The sequence below is a fragment of the Geotrypetes seraphini genome, chromosome 6 (assembly GCF_902459505.1).
Source record: "Geotrypetes seraphini chromosome 6, aGeoSer1.1, whole genome shotgun sequence".
NCBI classification, from domain to species: domain Eukaryota; kingdom Metazoa; phylum Chordata; class Amphibia; order Gymnophiona; family Dermophiidae; genus Geotrypetes; species Geotrypetes seraphini.
Genome location: NC_047089.1, coordinates 250704713 through 250726493, shown reverse-complemented (window position 1 = coordinate 250726493; position 21781 = coordinate 250704713). Strand labels below are relative to the sequence as shown.

At 47.1% G+C, this 21781-nt stretch overlaps 1 protein-coding gene across 1 annotated transcript in view; it reads left to right on the top strand.

Annotated features, from left to right (window-relative positions):
- LOC117363071 (amine oxidase [flavin-containing] B-like) overlaps positions 1 to 21781 on the top strand; it is a 124903-nt gene that overhangs the window by 19756 nt on the left and 83366 nt on the right. The window contains exon 2 of the mRNA XM_033950319.1: positions 20578 to 20672. Coding sequence (XP_033806210.1) covers positions 20578 to 20672 — 95 coding nt within the window. The remainder of the gene's footprint in view (positions 1 to 20577; positions 20673 to 21781) is intronic.

Sequence of the window (21781 nt, the reverse complement as noted above, 5' to 3'; positions counted from 1 at the left end):
ACATTCAAGATAATGAAGGGAATAGACTTAGTGGATAAAGACAGATTGTTCACCCTCTCCAAGGTAGAGAGAACGAGAAAGCAATCTCTAAAGTTGAAAGGGGATAGATTCCGTACAAACGTAAGGAAGTTCTTCTTCACCCAGAGAGTGGTAGAAAACTGGAATGCTCTTCCGGAGTCTGTTATAGGGGGAAACACCCTCCAGGGACTAAAGACAAAGTAGATAAAGACAGGTTGTTCACCCTCTCCAAGGTAGAGAGAACGAGAGGGCACTCTCTAAAGTTGAAAGGGGATAGATTCCGTACAAACGTAAGAAAGTTCTTCTTCACCCAGAGAGTGGTAGAAAAAAGGAACGCTCTTCCAGAGGCTTTTATAGGGGAAAACACCCTCCAGGGATTCAAAACAAGGTTAGACAAGTTCCTGCTGAACCAGAACGTACGCAGGTAAGGCTAGTCTCAGTTAGGGCACTGGTCTTTGACCTAAGGGCCGCCAAGTGAGTGGACTGCTGGGCACGATGGACCATTGGTCTGACCCAGCAGTGGCAACTCTTATATTCTTATGTCCCGGTGGGTTCACAATCTGACTAACATACCTGGGGCAACAGTGTTAAATGATTTGCCCAGGGTCACTTTCTATCATCTTAATAACTTGCATTCTAGCCATTTAGCTGTGATAGGTCCCTGTCCCGTAGAGCTTATGGTCGAAGGGGGTACTTGACCCAGCAGGAGATAAAATAACTTGGCCGAGGTCAGGAAGTGGGAGAGGGAGGCTATTCCCTCATCCGGCCACTTTTCCACACCTCTTCTCCATCAGCAAAGGCCTTCTGTGTTTGTCTGGTGTGTTTTCAAACAGCTTCAAAGCTTTGTGTGTCATGAGAGCCTTTCCATGCATCCTCTACCTTTTCCTACAAAAAATCGTCTCCTGCATTACTCCCCGGCGTGCCCCCTTCCAGCTTTTTTTCTCTTCTCAAAAACAGCTAACAGCTCTCCTCGGGCACAGCAAACAATTCTTGCAGACAAAGCAATAACCGACCCGGCGAGGCTATGAGGGTTTGATATTTGCAATGGCTGACATTTCCATAAAATACAGCGATTAGACTTTGCGATGCATGTTTGATAGGCGACTTTGGAAAGGAGGGGGGGGGGTTTCATCTTGATTGCTTTCTACAGCTAAACAGCTCAAAGCAGGGACGGCGAGAGCCTGGATTTCGACTGCTCTCCCAGAGAGCAGGAGGCCTTTTGGCTTTTGGTTGCCATAGCAACTTTCCGAGACCCTGGTACCCTGCCATCGCTGGATGGATGTAAGCTTGCTGGAGGCTTCAAAGAAAGCCCAGTGGTCCGTGCTTTTCTCTTCACTCTGTATTCATTTGCTGCATCCTGCAAAGTTCTTTGCTGTAAACCGCCTGTACGTGACGGCAGCTAAAAATACCCCGTAAAGTAAACATTTAGATTCCCCGCCTCGTTCTGCTTTGCTCAGACCTGTTTCAATACCTTCTAGCCCTTTCCTCAAAGCTGGTCTTGTCCTAGCACGCCCTTCCCCCACTACCTTCCCGACACTTTGTCCGTGTTTTGAAAAGCGTCCCAGCTAGGAGCGACGTCGGGGCAGCATCTGCGCATAACGCGGATGCCACGCGGTGATGTCAGCATGCGCGTGTGCGTGTGATGTCATCGTATCATACCAGCGCATGTGCAGATGCCCTTCCGACGAGCGAATAGGTTGAGTGGGTGGGGCAACGGGTCTGGATTTTAATTCTGGGAAAATCTGGTAACCCTAACCTAGAGTCCCATTAAGCCAGCGGTCTCAAACACGCGGCCCACGGGCCGCATGTGGCTCTCCAGGTTTTATTTGCGGCCCGCGGTCTGGACGCGATCCACAGCATTTCTCTTCCCCTTTCCCTTCCTTTTGGAGCAGCAGCATGTCTGGCCGGCTCATTCCGTTCAAAGCCGCAGGAGGCGGCTCCTCGCGCTATCCACTCCTGCATCAGAAGCCTCTCTGACGTCACAACATCGGAGAGGCTTCATACGCAGGCGCGGATCTCGCAAGGAGCCGCCACCCGCGGCTTTGAACGGAACGAGCCGGCCAGACACGCTGCTGCTCCACAAGGAAGAGAACGGAAGGGGAGGGGAAAAAGAAATGCTTCTGCTACATAGGAAAGGGGGACCCTAGGGAAATGCTGCTGCTGCTGTACAGGGAAAGGCAGAGGGAGGGAAAGGGGAAGAGAAATGCCTCTCCTGCACAGGAAAGGGGGAAGGGAAATGCTGCTTCTGTTGCTGCTGCACCCAATTGGGGAAAGAGAGGGAAGGAAGGAGAAGTGAGAGGAGAGGATCAAGAGAAGAAGGCAAGTTCATGGGAGGGAGGGAAGGAAAGGAGATATCAGACCATGGAGGGGGAGGTAGAGATGCCAGGGCATGGGGGAAGGGAAGGAGACAGATGCCAGACCAGGGGAAAGGAAGGAAGGAGGGAGGGAGAGAAAGGAAGGAAAGAGATGCCAGACCATGGAAATAGGACGGAAGAAGAGAGAGATAGGAAGGGAAGATTTTGAAAAGAAAGCAGAAAAATGGAACATTAAGTTAATGCCAAAGATGGATGCAAGGCAGAAAGTGAAGACGGAGAGAAAAACAGTCAAAGGACAAGAAGGCCCTGGAAACATAGTTGAAAGCACAGAAAAATAAAGTCACCAGACAACAAAAGTAGGGAAAATGATTTTATTTTCAATATAGTGATTGAAATGTGCCAGTTTTGAGAAAGAAAAGATATTAAACTTTAAATGTGAGGGCCGCAGAAAAAATAGTTAATGTCTTATTAAAGAAATGACAATTTTGCATGAGGTAAAACTCTTTATAGTTTATATATCTTTCCTTTTAACTGTTAAAGGAAAGTTTTATAAACTCTAAAGAGTTTTACCTCATGCAAAATTGTCATTTCTTTAATAAGACATTAACTATTTTTTCTGCGGCCCTCCAAGTACCTACAAATCCAAAATGTGGCCCTGCAAAGGGTTTGAGTTTGAGACCACTGCATTAAGCCATGATTCTGGAAGCGGCGCCTGTCAGGGATTGACACGCGGAAGGCACCCATTATGTAGGCGCCTGACGTGGCAGGTGCCGCTTACAGAATCAGCCCTCAAGGGCCCATTTTACAAAACCGCGGTACGATTCCTGGTGCGCCAAATGTGACGAAGCCCCCAGAAACTGAATGGGCTATGTTTCATTTGCTGATGGGAATTACTATCGCAGCTTTGTAAAACTGGGCCCATATTTATTTATGTTAAAATTTTATATCTCTCTTATATACTAAGCGGGTTACACTACCCACATTCATAAAATAGGTAAGAACAACAAATTCATATGATTTACAATGTCGCAAATAGGAAAAAAACCCACACAGAACATATCAAACTGTTATTTCAAATACAGTCTCCATTATCTGTCCCTTTTTATTTGTTTATGAATTGTATTTAATCCTCTTTTTTTTCTCTTTCCTTTTTCAAACGTATTATTTTATTAAAATTAGTACTAATTGTCTTGTTTTTTTTATTTTTTATTTTGACCTAATTTTTAACTAAATGTAAATCGCATTGGATTTGGATTTTGCGATCAAATCAAATATTTTAAATAAACTTGAAGCTTGAATAAACTTGATATTCAATTTTCTATATCATTCTCCTTTAAGAGCTCAGAACATTTACATGAATTTATTCAGGTACACAAGCATATTTTCCTGTCTGACCTGGTGGGCTCACAATCTATCTATGGGGGGATTAAGTGACTTGCCCAGGGTCACAGGGATTGAACCCACAACCTCAGGGTGCTGAGGCTGTAGCTTTAACCACTGAGCCACTCTAGAAATCAAAATGTACCAAATGTGAGCCAAGTCTAGGACAACGAAGCCATTGTGACATCACTGCTGAGGTTGGCTCTTATTGGTGGAATGAGGCATTGTGACATCACAATAGCAGGTCTGGTTATCAGAGGCTGAAACTCTTCACACTATTTATTTATTCAACTTTCTATACCGTTATCCCAGGGTTCAGAAGGATTTACATGGATTTATTCAAGTACTCAAGCATTTTTCCCTGTCTGTCCCAGTGGGCTCACAATCTATCTAATGTACCTGGGGAAATGGGGGGATTAAGTGACTTGCCCAGGGTCACAAGGAGCAGCGTGGGTTTGAACCCACAACCTCAGGGGGCTGAGGCTGTAGCTGTAACCACTGCACCACTCTGGAAATCAAAATGTAGTAAAAGTGAGCCAAGTCTAAGACAATGAAGCCACTGTGACATCACTGATGAGGTTGGCTCTTATTGGTGGAATGAGGCATTGTGACATCACAGGATCAGCTCTGAACAGAGGCTGAAATTCTTCACACTGTTTTTTTATTCAATTTTCTCTACTGTTCTCCCAGGGAAGCTCAGAAGGGTTTACATGAATGTATTCAGTTACTCAAGCATTTTTCCCTGTCTGTGCTGGTGGGTTCACTATCTAATGTACCTGGGGGAATGGGGGGATTAAGTGACTTGCTAAGGAGCAGAGTGGGTTTGGACCCACAACCCCAGGGTGCTGAGGCTGTACCACACTCTTCCACCAAACTCGCTTCCTTCATTAAAAACAAAAAAGCTCTTACAAATAGATGGATCGTTAAAGATTTTCTGAAGGCTTTAAAGTCTGCACATAATCCTAATGAACCATGTATTGTATGGAGAGAATGACATGGGGATAAATTTGTTCCCGTTCCGCACCCGTGAGTTTTGTCGCTGTTCCTGCCCTTACCCCATTCCTATAAGCTCTGCCTTAACCACACAAGCCTTGAATACTTATGATTTTAAACTAAACTAAACTAAACCTTAAGTTTATATACCGCATCATCCCCACGGAAGTAGAGCTCGGCACGGTTTACAAGAACTTAAAATGAGAAAGGGTAGGAAAAGGTTTTACATAAGTTTGTAAATCGAGTGGAGAAGTAAGGGAAAAGAAATTACATGTTAGAGAAGAGCCAGGTTTTTAGTTGCTTGCGGAATAAATGGAGGGAGCTCAGGTTCCGCAGCGGGATAGTAAGGTTATTCCAGAGACCTGTGATTTTGAAAAGAAGTGATTTTCCTAGTTTACCTGCATGGAGAATACCATGAAGGGAGGGGAAGGATAGTTTTAATTTATGGGCGGTCCTGGTGGAGTCAGGGCACGAGGAGTTAAAAGAAAGTGGGATTAGGGAAGGAAGGATGCCGTGAATAATCTTAAAAGCCAGGCAAGAGCATTTGAATTGGACTCTGGAGATCACTGGGAACCAGTGAAGATTGGCCAGGAGTGGGGAGACGTGGTCAGATTTACGTTTTGCAAAGATCAGCTTGGCTGCCGTGTTCTGAATAAGCTGGAGTCTTTGGAGGCTTTTGTTTGTTAAGCATAGGTAAATGGCATTACAATAGTCAAGTTTGGAGAGGATGATGGATTGGACAAGGACGGCGAAATGTTTTTGGCGTTTGTTTAAAGTGTTTGAGGCTTGTGCAGATGAGGATGGAGCAGTGACAGGAAAAGAACTCACCGGCATAGGACGTGAAAATAAGTTCCTGCGGGGACAGAGATAAAATGTGTCCCCATATCATTCTCTAATGTATTGCATTCCAAAGCCTTGGGCCTACCACAGAAATTGCTGCCATCTATGTTTTTACATCGTGAGTATTTTCCAGGGTCAATCTCATTGCCGATCGTGATCGTAAAGCACGGTTTGACATATATTTTCTCAAAGCTTGGATCAAATACCATAAGTTACATAAGAAGCGCCATCTCCGGATCAGACCTTCGGACCATCAAGTCCGGCGATCCGCACATGCGGAGGCCCAGCCAGGTGTACACCTGGCGTAATTTTAATCACCCATATCCCTCTATGTCTCTCTTAAGGAGATGTACATCTAGTTTGCTTTTAAATCCTAGAACGGTGGATTCCGCAATAACCTCCTCTGGGAGAGCATTCCAGGTGTCCACCACTCGTTGCGTGAAGCAGAACTTCCTGATATTTGTCCTGGACTTGTCCCTCCCCAGCTTCAGTCCATGTCCTTTTGTCCGTGTCACATTGGACATTGTAAATAACTTATTTTCCTGCTCTATTTTGTCGATTCCTTTTAGTATTTTGAAAGTCTCGATCATATCCCCTCGCAGTCTCCTCTTCCCAAGGGAGAACAATCCCAGTCTCCTCTTCGTACAGTACATGATGTATTAGTGTCAAAATTTTGAACTCAGTACGGAATTCCAATTACGTTTTTTCAATACCGAGGTTTTATGATCATAACGAGACAGCCCAGTAACAAACCTCGCAGCCGGGCTCTGTATCACTTGCAGTGGCATAGTAAGGGTAGAAGACGCCTGGGGAAGTGGCACTCCCCCCCACTGCACCCTTTTCTCTGCTCTACTCCTTCCATGCCCCCCTGCTTTTTCCTGCCCCCCATTCCTCACTTGTGCTCTCCCTCCCTTCTGTACGTCTAAAATTTTCACCAGCGCAAGTGGCTTTGGCAGTATTCTCCTCATGCCAGCTTTTTGATTTCCTTCTGATGTCATTTCCTGGCCCTGTGACCTGGAAGTGATTCACAGTGGAATCAGGCTGGCGCGAGCAACATGCAGAAGCTGCTCGCACCAGCGAAGATAATACAGAGGGACAGGAGGAGGGGGAGGGTTGGCGCCCCCAACCGATAGGTAAATAGGTAATCTTCCTTATACCACGATTATAATGAGAACTAGATCCAGAATATAGTGAAGAGAGACTCAATTTAAGAAGAAAATCAAAAGAAAAGGAATAGGCTTAACAGGTTCCTGATATTAAATTAGCTGTTCTTTAACTACTTAATGCTCCCCGTAGACAATTTCTTCATATCAAGAAAAACCTGTAATTGCTCTGGTGCAAAAAATACATATTTAACTCCAAGATAGAGAATGACACAGGGACCATTTACCGCGGTAAACTGTGGTTACTGCAGTAAACCCGCAAGAATGGGGACATTTGCAACTGGTTTACCGCAGGAACGGGGAGAAAAACTTTTACCGCCCCACAGGAATGCTCCACCCCTCACCCTGCTCCACCCCTCTCCCTGACCGAAAGGGAACATTTAAAGGAGCACAGCGCCAACGGCGCTCAGCCGTTCGGCGCGCCGACGAAGGCGCGTGACAAAGGCGCATGCGCCTTAGTGCGCGCCTTTGTGAAGCGCCTGCAGTGACGACAGTTGGATTCTGAAGCTAACAAAATAACAGGCTCCAATCAGCAGGAGCACACCAGCACTTTACGAAAGCGATGGAGGACCCAGGATCCCAGAGGTACTTTCCGGTATACTGCACAGAGTGCAATATGTACGACTACCTCCCCTTGGGAAGGCGGGAGTACATATGCAGTCGGTGTCAGGAACTGGAAAGCCTGAGGATGGAGGTCGGCAGATTGAGGGTCAGGGTCCAGGAACTGGAGGGACTGCGCACCACAGAGGAGACGAGCTGGTCAACCCAGAACACAGACGGAGCAGGCCCCATTGTGGACCAGGTGAGGGACCTCGAGAGATTCATCGAGGAGGCCTATAGGAAGGTGGAGGAACGGGACTAGCAGCTGCACAGACGGATGTCGGCAGACGAGACCCAGGATCCACAAGGCGACACCGGGAAGGACCTAGCGGAGGAACCACGCAAGAGGAGGAGACCGCGACTCACCGGGACCCCGAGGGAGAGACACCGCACTACACCAAGGACACGGACCTGAGGCAGAGGAGGTTGCTGAGGAAAGGGAAGTCTGCTATTGTGGTGGGAGACTCGATCTTGAGAGAGGTAGACAGTCACGTAGCTGGAGGAAGGGAGGACTGGCTAGTGACTTGTCTCCCAGGGACCAAGACACGAGACATCACTGATAGGATCGAGAGGATCCTGGACGGAGCAGAGACAGAGGAGACTGCAGTAATAATCCACGTCGGAACGAATGATGTGAGCCGGAGGAACTTCAGCATGGCCACACTGACTGACCAGTTCAGGGTCCTGGGACGAAAGCTGAAACGGAGCACACGGAGGATAGCATTCTCAGAGATCCTGCCTGTACCGAGGGCAGATGCAAAGAGGCAGGCAGACCTCCAGGCTGTGAATGCATGGTTGAGGAGATGGTGCCAGGAGGAGGGCTTCCACTTTGTGAGGAACTGGACGTCCTTCTGGGGAAAGAGCAAGCTCTACCGGCGGGACGGCCTGCACCTGAGCACAGCGGGAACTAGACTACTGGCAGCCAGTGGCGTACTAAAGGGGGGGCGGGAAGGGCGGTCCGCCCCGGGTGCCAGCCATGAGGGGGTGTTCCCGGCCTTGCCGTTCATTCCCCCACCACCACCCCCGAAGGACCGCTCGCCCCACTGACCTTCCTGCACCACCTGTGAAGCAGCCCGCAGCAGGATCGCGACTTCAGCGATACCTGAGCTGCTTGGGCGCTGCTTCCTGCGCCGCAGTCCCGCCCCTCCTCTGATGTCAGAGGAGGGGCGGGAACGCAGTGCAGGAAGCAGCGCAGAGATGGCTGACGTCGGGATCCTGCTGCGGCTGCTTCATAGGTGATGCAGGAAGGTCAGTGGGGCGAGCGGTCCTTCGGGAGTGGTGGGGGGGGACTGAACGGCAAGGCCGGGAGCATAGGTAGTGCTGCTTCATAGTGGTGCGGGGAGGCCAGGGGCGAGCGGTCCTTCGGGGTGGGGTGGGCGGGCAGGCAGGCAGGCTTTCAAGGAGGAGGGGGGTGACAGACAGGCAGGAAGGCCTTCAAGGGGGGACAGGCCTTCAAGGGGGGGATAGGCAGGCCTTCAAGGGGGGGGACAGGCCTTTGGGGGTGTGTGCAGACCTTCAAGGGGGAGGGACAGACCTTCAATGGGGGGCAGGCAGGCCTTCAAGGGGGGGACAGGCCTACAAGGGGGTGGGACAGGCCTTCAAGGGGAGTGCAGGCCTTCGGGGGGGTTCAGGCCTTCAGGGGGGTGCAGACCTTCAAGGGGGTGCAGGCCTTCAAGGGGGGACAGGCCTTCAGGGGGGTGCAGGCCTTTGGGGGGGTGCAGACCTTCAAGGGGGGGGACAGGCCTTCAAGGGGGGACAGGAAGGCAGGCCTACAAGGGGGGACAGGCCTACAAGGGGGGGAGGACAGGCCTTCGGGGGGGTGCAGGCCTTCGGGGGGGTGCAGACCTTCAAGGGGGGACAGGCCTTCAAGGGGGGGACAGGCAGGCAGGAATTCAAGGGGGGACAGGCCTAAAGGGGGGGGCAGGCCTTCAAGGAGGTGGGACAGGCCTTCAAGGGGGGTGCAGGCCTTCAAGGGGGGACAGGCAGACCTTTAAGGGGGGACAGGCCTTTGGGGGGGACCCTGGTTTAGAAGTACACGGAGGGAAGGGGGTGTTCAAAGAGACATGCATATGCCAAACTTTGGGGGGGAGGAAGAAATAATGGGTCTGAAAATAGAGGAGAGGGAGAGAGATGATGGACCATGGGATTTAGGGAGGGAAGGAACAGAAAGGGAGAGAAATTGGACACAAGGGATGGTGTGGAGGAGGGATAGAGATACTGGATAGGAGGGTAATTGGGAAAAGAAAGGGAGAGATGGTGGACTCGGGTGATGGGGAAGGAGGGAGAGATGCCGGATGAAAGGGTAGTTAAGAAAAGGTGGATCTGTGGAGGGAGATGAAAAAAAGGAAAGATACCAGACTTCCTGGGGAGGGAAGGGAAATGGAAAGGGAGGACAGAGTTGGCAGATGGATGGTTAGCATGCAGAAAGAAGAAAGAAGGAGACCCCAAGTTATCAGAAGAAAACCAGAGCCTTGGACCAACAAGATTTGAAATATAACCAGACAACAAAAGGTAGAAAAATTAATTTTATTTTCTGTTTTGTGATTATAATATGTCAGATTTGAAATGTGTATCCTGCCAGAGCTGGTGTTGGACTGCAAACGTGAGCTAGGATTTAACAGAGAGAGGAAAAGTCCTTTTTGTTTCTTTATTTTATTTACACCACAGCGCCAGTGTGATTAGGAGAAGCCAAAGGGGGTGAAAAAGCTATAAAACCCACCAGGAGTTTTGAAAAAAATCACCCAACTGGGCAGGAAAATCGAATTGAAAAACCAATTCAATAGGCTGAATCGAATCAAAATTTTTTTTCCTGAATCTGGCAGCATTAGTTTGCGCTACTGTCTTAGACTTTAGGATCTGGGATTGGGGAGAGATGGCATCCTCAGTACTTTATAATGCAAGTGAAACGAGGATTTGGTCAGACTTTTGAAGGGTCTGCAGAAAAAAAATATTGTATAGGCCGGGGACATGAGACAGCAGGAAATGGGAACTTTTCTTCCTTCTATTTTTGTGAATGGAAAGGCTGAGGATGTCAGAGAGTTCAGTTAAAATATGTGCTTTATAAGAAAATATAATAATGTGTTTTATAAAGTTTATAGCATAGCTGGCCTACCTAGTGAAGTGTTCCTAGTGGTGGTGGTGGCAGCGTGTCAATGTGTTGAGAGGAAGAGGTGGTCTGGGAAATTCTGCTGAGCAAACTCCGGGCCCATTTCCACCCCCCAGTTAGTCCACTCCACTCAACTGGTTCACACACTGAGTGGGTCTTTGGGTGTTGTTTTGGGATCTCTTCCAGTGGTTTATCAGTATCTCCTTCTGGTCCAAGGAAGGAAACTTTGTTATCCTTAGCATTGACCTACAGAATATGTTTGTAACAGTGCTGCTTGTGTGGCATTAGGCTATGTAGTGATAGAAAGAAAAAAACAGACCTTTGCACATTTTTGCACTATATGGTGGGTGTATGAGGAGATTCACATTTCCTGCACAGCTAAGGCCATGTGAAGTTACCTTGTGCTGTATTTGACATCTAGCAAGGTCTCTGTTTGAAAGGAAAGATCTAAACTTAAAAATGAAGTGGCCAGAAGTTATGGTAAAAGCAGATAGTGTAGCTGGTTTTAAGAAAGATTTGGACAAATTCCTGGAGGAAAAGTCCATAATCTGTTATTAAGACATGGGGGAAGTGTCTGCTTGCCCTGGATCGGTAGCATGGAATGTTGCTACTCTTTGGGTTTTGACCAGGTATTAGTGTCCTGGATTGGCTACCATGAGAATGGGCTACTGGGCATGATGGACCATTGGTCTGACCCAGTTAGGCTATTCTTATGTTATGTTCTCATCTGTAGGGGCCTTTGTTTTCACTTCTTATTTTAATGTATTTTTTTTCTGGGAACTTATCAGTGTTTTTTTATAATGGAAGAGAATTAATGTGTGTGGGATGAGGGGGTAACTAATTTCTTCAGTAAATAATTCAATCCACTTCAAACAGACATAGGAGAACTCACGCACCATTCACACACTCTCCAACCAAAAACGTCAAAAGAAAAAAACTGTTCGACAACCTCCTAGCCATTTGAGCTGCAACACTTGACCCCCAACTCTACAACCAATTGACATCGACCACAGACTGCAAAACCTTCAAAAAGAAATAAAAACTCTTCTATTCAAAAAACACATAAAACCGAACTAACACAATCAGAACTGTCGCAAGCATCACCTGCAACTACTCCATATGTACTTCTGATGTCATGACAATTCAGACATAATTTATGTTATGTTATGTTTGGAATATAAGAAAATTTTCACTGCCTGTTTCTATTCTGACCATTTATTCCGTTTCATGGTCATTACAAAAAAATATTTTTTTACATGGGGGGGTGTCAAAAAATGATGGGCCCCGGGTGCCACATACCCTAGGTACGCCACTGCTGGCAGCCAATGTGAGGAAGGAGATCGAGAGGGCTTTAAACTGAGGAGAGGGGGAAAGCCGACAGCTGATCTGATGTTGACGCTTCGGACAACAGTATCCAGAACAGATGCTGAACGGGCTGACTGCAGGGAGGAAGCAGAGGGACCGGAGGATCTTATGATCAGACAGCGAGGGAAACATCAGGTAAAAGGAGCTTGCTGGGAGAAGACTAAGGGGCATGGAGACACAGGGGGACTGGGTGGCACGAGGGCGAAAGCTGAGGGCAATATAGAGGTACCACAAGGCGAGGGGGATCAAACAGAGGCTCAAGGGATGATAGCCCAGGAGGGGGCCGGTAGGGCTAGAAAACCCAGAGGAAAAGCGGGGAAGTGGGGTGGCGGGAATGTGGGGAAGCTGAAAGCTAAGAGGGTAAAGGCTGAGGGCAAAGCAGAAGCACAGGGAACGGGAGAACTGCCCGAAATCCAAGGGCAGGCGGCCCAGGTAAATGCAGAGGTGGAGGAAAAACGACAGGACCTACGGGACCTGCGGTGCTTATACGCAAATGCAAGAAGCCTCATGGCCAAGATGGGTGAACTAGAAGTCGTGGCCAAGGGGGAGGACCTAGATATAATTGGAATTGCAGAAACCTGGTGGACAGAGGAAAATCAATGGGATGTGGCGCTGCCGGGGTACAAGCTCTACAGGAGGGACAGGACCCACAAGAAGGGGGGAGGCATAGCACTATATATAAAGGACTCTATCCACTCGGTCGGGATGGATATGGCAACGAAGGCAGAGGGGCTGGAATCGCTATGGGTCAAATTGCCGAGAAACAAGGGTGCAGGCATAAAACTGGGGCTGTACTATCGCCCACCTGGTACGCCAGAAGGAGTCGGACACGACTTGGAAGCGGAACTGAGACAGGAATGCAGGACTGGAAGTGTAACAGTGATGGGGGACTTCAACTACCCGGGAATAGACTGGAGTATGGGTCACTCCAACTGCACTAGGGAAACAGGATTTGTAGAAGCTGTGAGGGACTGCTTCATGGAGCAACTAGTCAAAGAACCGACGCGAGGGGGTGCTACTCTTGACCTCATCCTAAACGGATTAGGGGGGCCTGCAAGAGGGGTAGAAGTAGGAGGACCACTAGGCAACAGTGATCACAACGCAATCAGATTCACATTAGAAAGGGGGACACCCATAGTAAGGAGGACCGCAACAACTGCGCTCAACTTCAAGAAAGGGAACTATGTTGCTATGAGGGAAATGGTGGGGAGGAAGTTCAGAAACATCTCTAGGATGGAGACTGTGGGAAGCGCCTGGACCCTATTCAGGGACACCCTGCAGGAAGCACAAAGAATGTACGTCCCCAGTTTCAGGAAAGGCTGCAAGAACAAGCGATCAAAGGACCCGGTTTGGATGTCAACTGAAGAAAAGAGGGCAATAAATGACAAAAAACGTATCCTTCCGGAGATGGAAAAAGGACCCAACGGAGGAAAATCACCAGGCGCACAGGAAATGCCAAAAGGAATGCCACCAAGAGGTTAGAAAAGCGAAAGGGGAATACGAAGAGGGGCTGGCCAGGGAGGCGAAAAACTTCAAGGCATTCTTCAGTTACGTAAAGGGGAAGCGACCAGCGAGAGAGGAGGTGGGGCCGTTGGACGATGGGGATAGGAAGGGAGTGATTAAGGAGGATAAAGAGGTAGCCGAGAGGTTGAACACGTTCTTCTCGTCGGTTTTCACGAGCGAAGACACATCTAATATACCGGACTCAGAGGAGCTCATGAGTGGGGAACAGGCCGAAAAATTGGAGCACATAGAGGTAAGTAAGGAGGATGTCCTCAAACAGATAGACAGGTTAAAATGCGGTAAATCACCGGGCCCGGACGGGATCCACCCAAGGGTTCTGAAGGAACTAAGACAAGAAATAGCGGGCACAATCCAGCATGTTTGCAACCTATCCTTGAAAACTGGTGAGGTACCAGAGGACTGGAAATTGGCGAATGTCACACCTATCTTCAAGAAGGGATCGATGGGTGACCCCGGGAACTACAGGCCGGTGAGCCTGACTTCAATTATAGGGAAGATGTCATTCTCCATTTCCCCATGTCATTCTCTACTCCAAGGTATTTTATGAAGCGTTTACAAGGATGAGCTAGTAGGAAAGAAGTAAATGCACTCTTAAGATTAGATTTTCGAAACCCACAATTGCTATTTCTTGGGGGGAAAGTTTGGATCTATCCGGATGCCACAAGGCAAACACAGGAACGGCGAAAACTTTTTTTTAGCTATGAGATCTGAAACAGTGACTTTGGGTGCAACTTGACTATTGCATGCCGACCTAGGCACCTAACTTAGTTAAAAAGCTTAATTGGCACCAATAACATGCAATTAGTAACTTGTAATTGGCTTAAATTGACATGAACTGCCTTCTAGGAACCTAACGTGGTGGGGGATGCCAAGAACTGTAACAGCTGCAGGTCGATTGCATTAATTCCACACGCCAGCAAAATATTGCCGAAAATAATCTAACGAAGGCTCCAATCATCCGTTGAGCAAGAGCTACCCAAAGTTCAGGCTGGTTTCAGAAAAGGTCGAGGAGCAAGAGACATTATTGGCAATGTTAGATGGAGATTGGAGAAGAGCAAAGAATACCAGAAGCCCCAATACTTTTGCTTCATCGACTACAGCAAAGCTTTTAACTGGGTGGGCCGCGATAAACTATGGAGAACTCTAGATGTCGTTTCTATAATCAAGGCCTAAGTGCATAACCTACTTAGACTACTGCAACGTACTTATAGTAATATAGTAGATGACGGCAGATAAAGACCCGAATGGTCTGCCCAACCTGATTCAATCTAAAAATTTGTTGGGGGGATTTTTCTTCTTCTCCTTAGCTATTTCTGGGCAAGAATCCAAAGCTCTACCCAGTACTGTGCTTGGGTTCCAAATGCCGAAATCTCTGTTAAGACTTACTCCAGCCCATCTAAACCCTCCCAGCCATTGAAGCCCTCCCCAGCCCATCCCCCACCAAACGGCCATACACAGACACAGACCGTGAAAGTCTGCCCAGTACTGGCCTTAGTTCAATATTTAATATTATTTTCTGATTCTAAATCTTCTGTGTTCATCCCACGCTTCTTTGAACTCCGTCACCGTTTTCCTCTCCACCACCTCTCTCGGGAGCGCATTCCAGGCATCCTCCACCCTCTCCATAAAAAAAGAATTTCCTTACATTGCTCTTGAGTCTCCCACCCCTCAGCCTCAAATTATGCCCTCCCGCCCACCCGTCTCTCACCTCTTCAATCCGTTCAAAATGCTGCATGCGACTCATATTCCGTGAGAGCCGCTATTCTCACATTACCTCTCTCCTCAAGTCGCTCCCCGTCCATTTCCGAATACAGTTTAAACTCTTGCTGACCTACAAGTGAATTCGCTCTGAAGCCCCCCCAATATCTCTGCTCACTCATCTCCCCCTATGCTCTCCCCCGTGATCTCCGCTCGTCAGGGAAGCCCCTCTTATCTACCTTTCTCTTCCACTGCCAACTCCAGACTCCGTCCCTTCTTTCTTGCGGCGCCGTATGCCTAGAACAGGCTGCCTGAATCAATACGTCGTGCTCCGTCCCTGGCAGTGTTCAAATCCAAGCTAAAGGCCCACTTTTTTGAAACTGCTTTCAACTCTTAACTCCCGCTCACTGCTGTCAGATACCTAGACCCACTGTATCATTTCCTCTACCATAATCTCCCCAACCCCAAAATCTCCTGTCTAAATTACATTGTAAGCTCTTCTGAGCAGGGACCGTCTATTGTATGTTAAAATGTCAGATACCTAGACCCACTGTATCATTTCCTCTACCATAATCTCCCCAACCCCAAAATCTCCTGTCTAAATTACATTGTAAGCTCTTCTGAGCAGGGACCGTCTATTGTATGTTAAAATGTCAGATACCTAGACCCACTGTATCATTTCCTCTACCATAATCTCCCCAACTCCAAAATCTCCTGTCTAAATTACATTGTAAGCTCTTCTGAGCAGGGACCATCTATTGTATGTTAAAATGTCAGATGCCTAGACCCACTGTATCATTTCCTCTACCATAATCTCCCCAACCCTGAAATGTCCTGTCTAAATTAGATTGTAAGCTCTTCTGAGCAGGGACCGTCTATTGTATGTTAAAATGTCAGATACCTAGACCCACTGTATCATTTCCTCTACCATAATCTCCCCAACCCCGAAATGTCCTGTCTAAATTAGATTGTAAGCTCTTTCGAGCAGGGACCGTCTATTGTATGTTAAAATGTCAGATACCTAGACCCACTGTATCATTTCCTCTACCATAATCTCCCCAACCCCGTAATGTCCTGTCTAAATTAGATTGTAAGCTCTTCTCAGCAGGGACTGTCTATTACGTTCGCCTTTTTCAGCGCTATAGAAATAATGAATAGTCGTAATGCTCATTTCCGCAACAGTCCGTATGTTCCAAAGGAGATGGCAATGATGAATGGGCTACTGAGTCGATGCAACACTTGCATGGCATCTTTGGGGGATGAGCGACGTCTGTGACTGCAGAGGTGCCATTGACGACAACACTGAGCGGGCCCGCCTGAGCCATGGTGGATGGTGAGCTCCTTGCACAGGGCATTGACAGCTCTGAACACTCTAGAATCCTACGTACGCTGTTCCTCAGTCAGCTGCTTTTTCTTCATTAGGGTAGCGGTTTTGGCGATTACAATATCAAAGGACAGATGTAATAGGGTTGTCTCGGAGCATTACTGAATTAAGCACAAGGTAGAGGTTGCCTGTGGCTAGGGTTATTATACTTTCAAACAGCTTAAAACAGACATAGAGCATCCCCTGCAGTGACAATTAAAGACACAAGTTTTATTCAATTGAACGTTGGATCCAATTCAAATCAAATCTAATCTAATCTAATCCTTAGGTTTGTATACCGCATCATCTCCACGTTCGTAGAGCTCGACGCGGTTTACAGTAGGAGAAATAGGAAGGAACTACAACAGAGGGTTAGAGGTAGAAGTGCTATCTCCTCCTCTCCCTATTGGCTAAGGCTCTTAACATTTGCATCTCCTCTTCCTATAGGCTAAGGCTCTTTCCACCTGCATTGTGATGTCATAGAGCTTTATGGTTATAGAAACATGATGGCAGATAAAGGCCAAATGGCCCATCCAGACATCCACTATCTCCTCCTCTCCTTATTGGCTAAGGCTCTTAACATTTGCATCTCCTCTTCCTATAGGCTAAGGCTCTTTCCACCTGCATTGTGATGTCATAGAGCTTTATGGTTATAGAAACATGATGGCAAATAAAGGACAAATGGCCCATCCAGTCTGCCCATCCGCAGCATCCGCTATCTAATCTAATCTAATCTAATCCTTAGGTTTGTATACCGCATCATCTCCACGTTCGTAGAGCTCGACGTGGTTTACAGTAGGAGAAATAGGAAGGAACTACAACAGAGGGTTAGAGGTAGAAGTGCTATCTCCTCCTCTCCCTATTGGCTAAGGCTCTTAACATTTGCATCTCCTTTTCCTATAGGCTAAGGCTCTTTCCACCTGCATTGTGATGTCATAGAGCTTTATGGTTATAGAAACATGATGGCAAATAAAGGACAAATGGCCCATCCAGTCTGCCCATCCGCAGCATCCGCTATCTAATCTAATCCTTAGGTTTGTATACCGCATCATCTCCACGTTCGTAGAGCTCGACGCGGTTTACAGTAGGAGAAATAGGAAGGAACTACAACAGAGGGTTAGAGGTAGAAGTGTGAAGAAAATTTAGAGGACTTGGGATGCCAAGATAGAAGAGTTTCCTTGATTCCTAAGTTGGAGGGAGACTTACAAATCTAGAGAAGTTAGTGGAGCCACTGTTTTTCCGTGGAGAATGTTCCTGCTGCAGAACAGAGATCTCTTATGCAGTTATGGGACGAATGATGGAAAGATACGTTTTCCGATGATTAAGTTCAAGACTTCAGATCCTAAAGAGAGCATTTGAACTATTTCATAGAATGGAATTATTTAACAGGGTGGACTTTATATGCTTTATATGAAAAACAAAAAATTTTTTTTGAGCCCATGATTGAAGAGAAAGAAACAGCTGTTTATATTATGAGGCTTTTCCTATCCTATATCAAAAAAATTTCATAAAAAATTCCTATAGAGTAGACCTGAGAGTTTGGATATGTTTTTATAATAAAAAGACAAAATAGATTGCATAGGCAGAGTTCTGTGGTTAGTTTTGACATATTGAGTTCACTGACGCTGACACGAAGCTGCTCCTGCCGGGGCGCAGCTTGGCTGCCGATGCGAGTGGAAGCGTAGTCCGTGCTCTCCCCTTCCTGCACCTTTTTAAAGCTTTAGAAGAGACTTTAAAACCCTTTTTTTTTAATGAATTGATATCTAAGTTATAACTTGGGATCATGGCTTCAAGGAAATTAGCCTCAAAAGGGGAACAAACTACTTTGCAGGCCCTGTTGAAAGCGAAATATAAATATAATGAGATTTCCTCACAATTGGCTAGGAAAGATCTGTTTTCTCATCAAGCTCTGTATTACGGAAACTCGAATAAAGCGGGAAGATGTAGCAAACGTGAGCCAAGTATTGGACAATCCAACCTTTGTGACATCACTGATAAGGTTGGCTCTTATTGGTGGAACGAGGCATTGTGACATCACAATACCAGCTCTGGTTATCAGAGGCTGAAACTCTTCACACTATTTATTTATTCAATTTTCTATACTGGGGGGGAACTTTATTCAGGTACTCAAGCATTTTTCCCTGTCTGTCCCGGTGAGTTCACATTCTGTCTAATGTACCTGGGGCAATGGGGGGATTAAGTGACTTGCCCAGGGTCACAAGGAGCAGTGTGGGATTGAACCCACAACCCCAGGGTGCTGAGGCTGTAGCTTTAACCACTGCACCAGTCTAGAAATCAAAATGTAGTAAAAGTGAGCCAAGTCTAGGACAATCAAGCCTTTATGACATCACTGATGAGGTTGGCTCTTATTGGTGGAATGAGGCATTGTGACATCACAGGATCAGCTCTGGTTACCAGAGACAGACACTTCTGCACACTATTTATTTATTCAATTTTCTATGTTGTTGAGCACAGAACTATTTACATGAATTTATTCAGGTACTCAAGCATGTTCCCCTGTCTGTCCTAGTGGGCTCACAATCTGTCTAATGCACCTGGGGCAATGGGGAGGGGGGGATTAAGTGACTTGCCCCGGGTCACAAGGAGCAGCATGGGTTTGAACCCACAACCCCAGGGTGCTGAGGCTGTAGCTTTAACCACTGTGCCACACTCTGCTGACACATAGCATTAGCAAATAAGTCCCATTGGATAAAATGGAACCTGCATTAGATACTATGCATTAATGTATGGCAGCACATTTTCATAAATGGAGCTTATAGATTGTAAAGCAGCCGAGGTAGAGATCTCCCTGAATTGGTAACTTGGATTAGGTTTGGGAAGTTGAGTAATTACATCCAGAGTTTACTCTTCCTCATTCTACTCCGAGTATGCTGGTGATAAAATCCAGTCCTCCTGCCACCCCCCCCAACCTCCCACCCGACAATGTCTGTGGCAGGAGGGATGCCCAATTCCTCCTGCTACCCTCCCCAAGCCCCCCCTCGAAGCCCCCAGCAGGAGAGATGCCCGCTCCTTCCTGCCGGCACCCCCAAAAAAGCCCCCAGCCGTGATAGGCAGGAGGGATGCCCACTCCCTCCTGACAGCAGGCCCCCCCCCCCCCTGAACTGATGACCTCCTGACTCAAACCCCCCATCCTAATACCCCGACCTTCCTCACCGTATCTTTTGTAGTATGGCGGGCTGGAGGGATGCCTACTTCCTCCAGCCGCCAGGCCCGCCTCTTCACAATGGTGAGCCCTCCCCTTCCCAGTGCATCCTGGGATGCACCGGGGAGGGACTAAGGCATCTAAGGTCCCTTCCATAGGAGCTTGAGACCAGTCTTAAACAGGCTATTCCAATTAGATGGAACAGCATCTGTAGAATGCTAGTATCAATATGTAAAACTTAGCACATCTTAGACAACAACTGTCATCTGAATTCAGTGTTTAAAAAAACTGCAGAAGCTGCTATTGGATTTCAATGAACTATTGTTAAATGACATCATTTGTGTCTTGTCTGCCTTTGATGTGGCAATAAGAGTCTTGTCTTCTGATCAGACTCCAACCGCCTGCAACGTCCTTCCATCATGTGCCCAGCTGCTCAAGCATCTTACTGTTACTGCAACAGGTTCAACCATCGTTGGTGACATCAAGGAACATTTCCAAGATTTAATATTTATTTTCCTGTTCATCCACTACACAGCTTAGGCTCTCGTCTACACCCATGTCTGAAAGACAATCCAATTACCTTCCCAGATGATGTGAAAACACAGGCAACTAAATCTTTGGGAAGGTTGTACCAAAGCCAGATCGAAATGGAAGGCTCTATTTGTGATTCACAAACACTTGTACAGAATAATGTCCCTTTTTATACTTTAATATAAAGATTTAACTGTAAAATTATAAGTGTTCGAGGCTTGTGCAGATGAGGACAGAGTCCATGGCGATGGGGTGGAGACGGGGACACAGCCTTGTGGGGACGGGGACCAGCTTTGTCCCCATGCCATACTCTAACAGGGGGATAAAGCTTCAATTTTCGGCACCTCTCACGTGCGTATGTGCTAGTATTCTGTAACTAACCGCACATAGGCACCAGTTTCCGGAACTGCTTTTTACGTTTTTCGTACGATCTTGCTTATTTGGTAAGGAGTATTGGTTTCCTGTTGACAGTCCATTATTAGCAATCATTTTTCCAATAATTTTGTCTCTTTTTCTAGGTCTCTCAGCGGCCAAGTTGCTGGTGGAGTCAGGGCTAAGTGTCATCGTGCTGGAGGCACGGGACAGGGTGGGCGGAAGGACCTTCACTGCCAGGGTAGGTGAAGCCATGTGGAGTAAGACTTGTGATTCTCCAGTGATGATTTACACACTATCAGGTAGTTATTTCTCAACAAAGATACCTGATAAATCCTTTTAACGGTCTAATCAGCAGCTCCTTTGGAATTTTTACTGTAATACAAATAATTTGCAATCTGGAAAGATTGGTGATACAGGAAAAATCAAGGGGATGCACCTACTCGTGACATCACTCGATTCTGCACCGAAACTACGGCTGCCTCCTTTCTGTTTCAACTTGCTTGTTCTTATTGAGACTCAGGAGATAAGAATCAGGTGTGGATTTCTCCCTAATGGATTGTTTTCTAGAATGTGCTGTGTGCTGCTCTAAACCAGTCCCCCGGTTACTATCATGTGTAACATGCTGAGCACCACCCCTGGGAACTGTAACTCCAGACCTGTTGGTTCCTTCCACTTTTTGATCACCCTTTCTCAACCCAGGACTAGAGGAATGGGATCCCTGCTGCTGACAGATATAACTTGTATCTTTATTTCTGGCTCTAGGTTGAGGTATAGGATAGGGCAGCTTAGAAAACGGTTTTATTTTTCCCTGCCTAATTCCAGCAACAGGCTTCTTTGTGCTGGCATCCACAGGCACAGGGGCTTCCCTGTGACGGTATGTAGACATTAGGTGTAAATATCGCCAGAGCTCTGCCCATGGACCACCCCAGCACTAACCAGACAGGATATCTGCTCTTGGTCTGCTAATCAGGCTTTAAGAAGGCCAAAGCCTCTCCACACTGATTATCTTCCCCATGTGGTACATGTTGCGAGTGGGATGGTTCCAAAAGGTAATAAGAATTTACACTTCCCCTTCCGTATTCGCGGTTTTGTTAACCGTGGTTTCGATTATTCGTGGTTTTTCATTCCCTGGCTCCGCCCCCTAATTTACCTCAAAGGGACATCGCTGCTCCCGGCGCTTCACAGAGGAAATCGCAGGTCAGGTTACTCACGGTTTTGTATCTTTTGTAGGGTTATTCGCGGCCATGCTGTTCCCCTTTCACCGCGAATGCGGAGGGGGGAAGTGTAGATGAGTTTGAAAGGATTAGCGTGTGGCTCATATCAGAATTATTTGCCATGTTTTTCTAC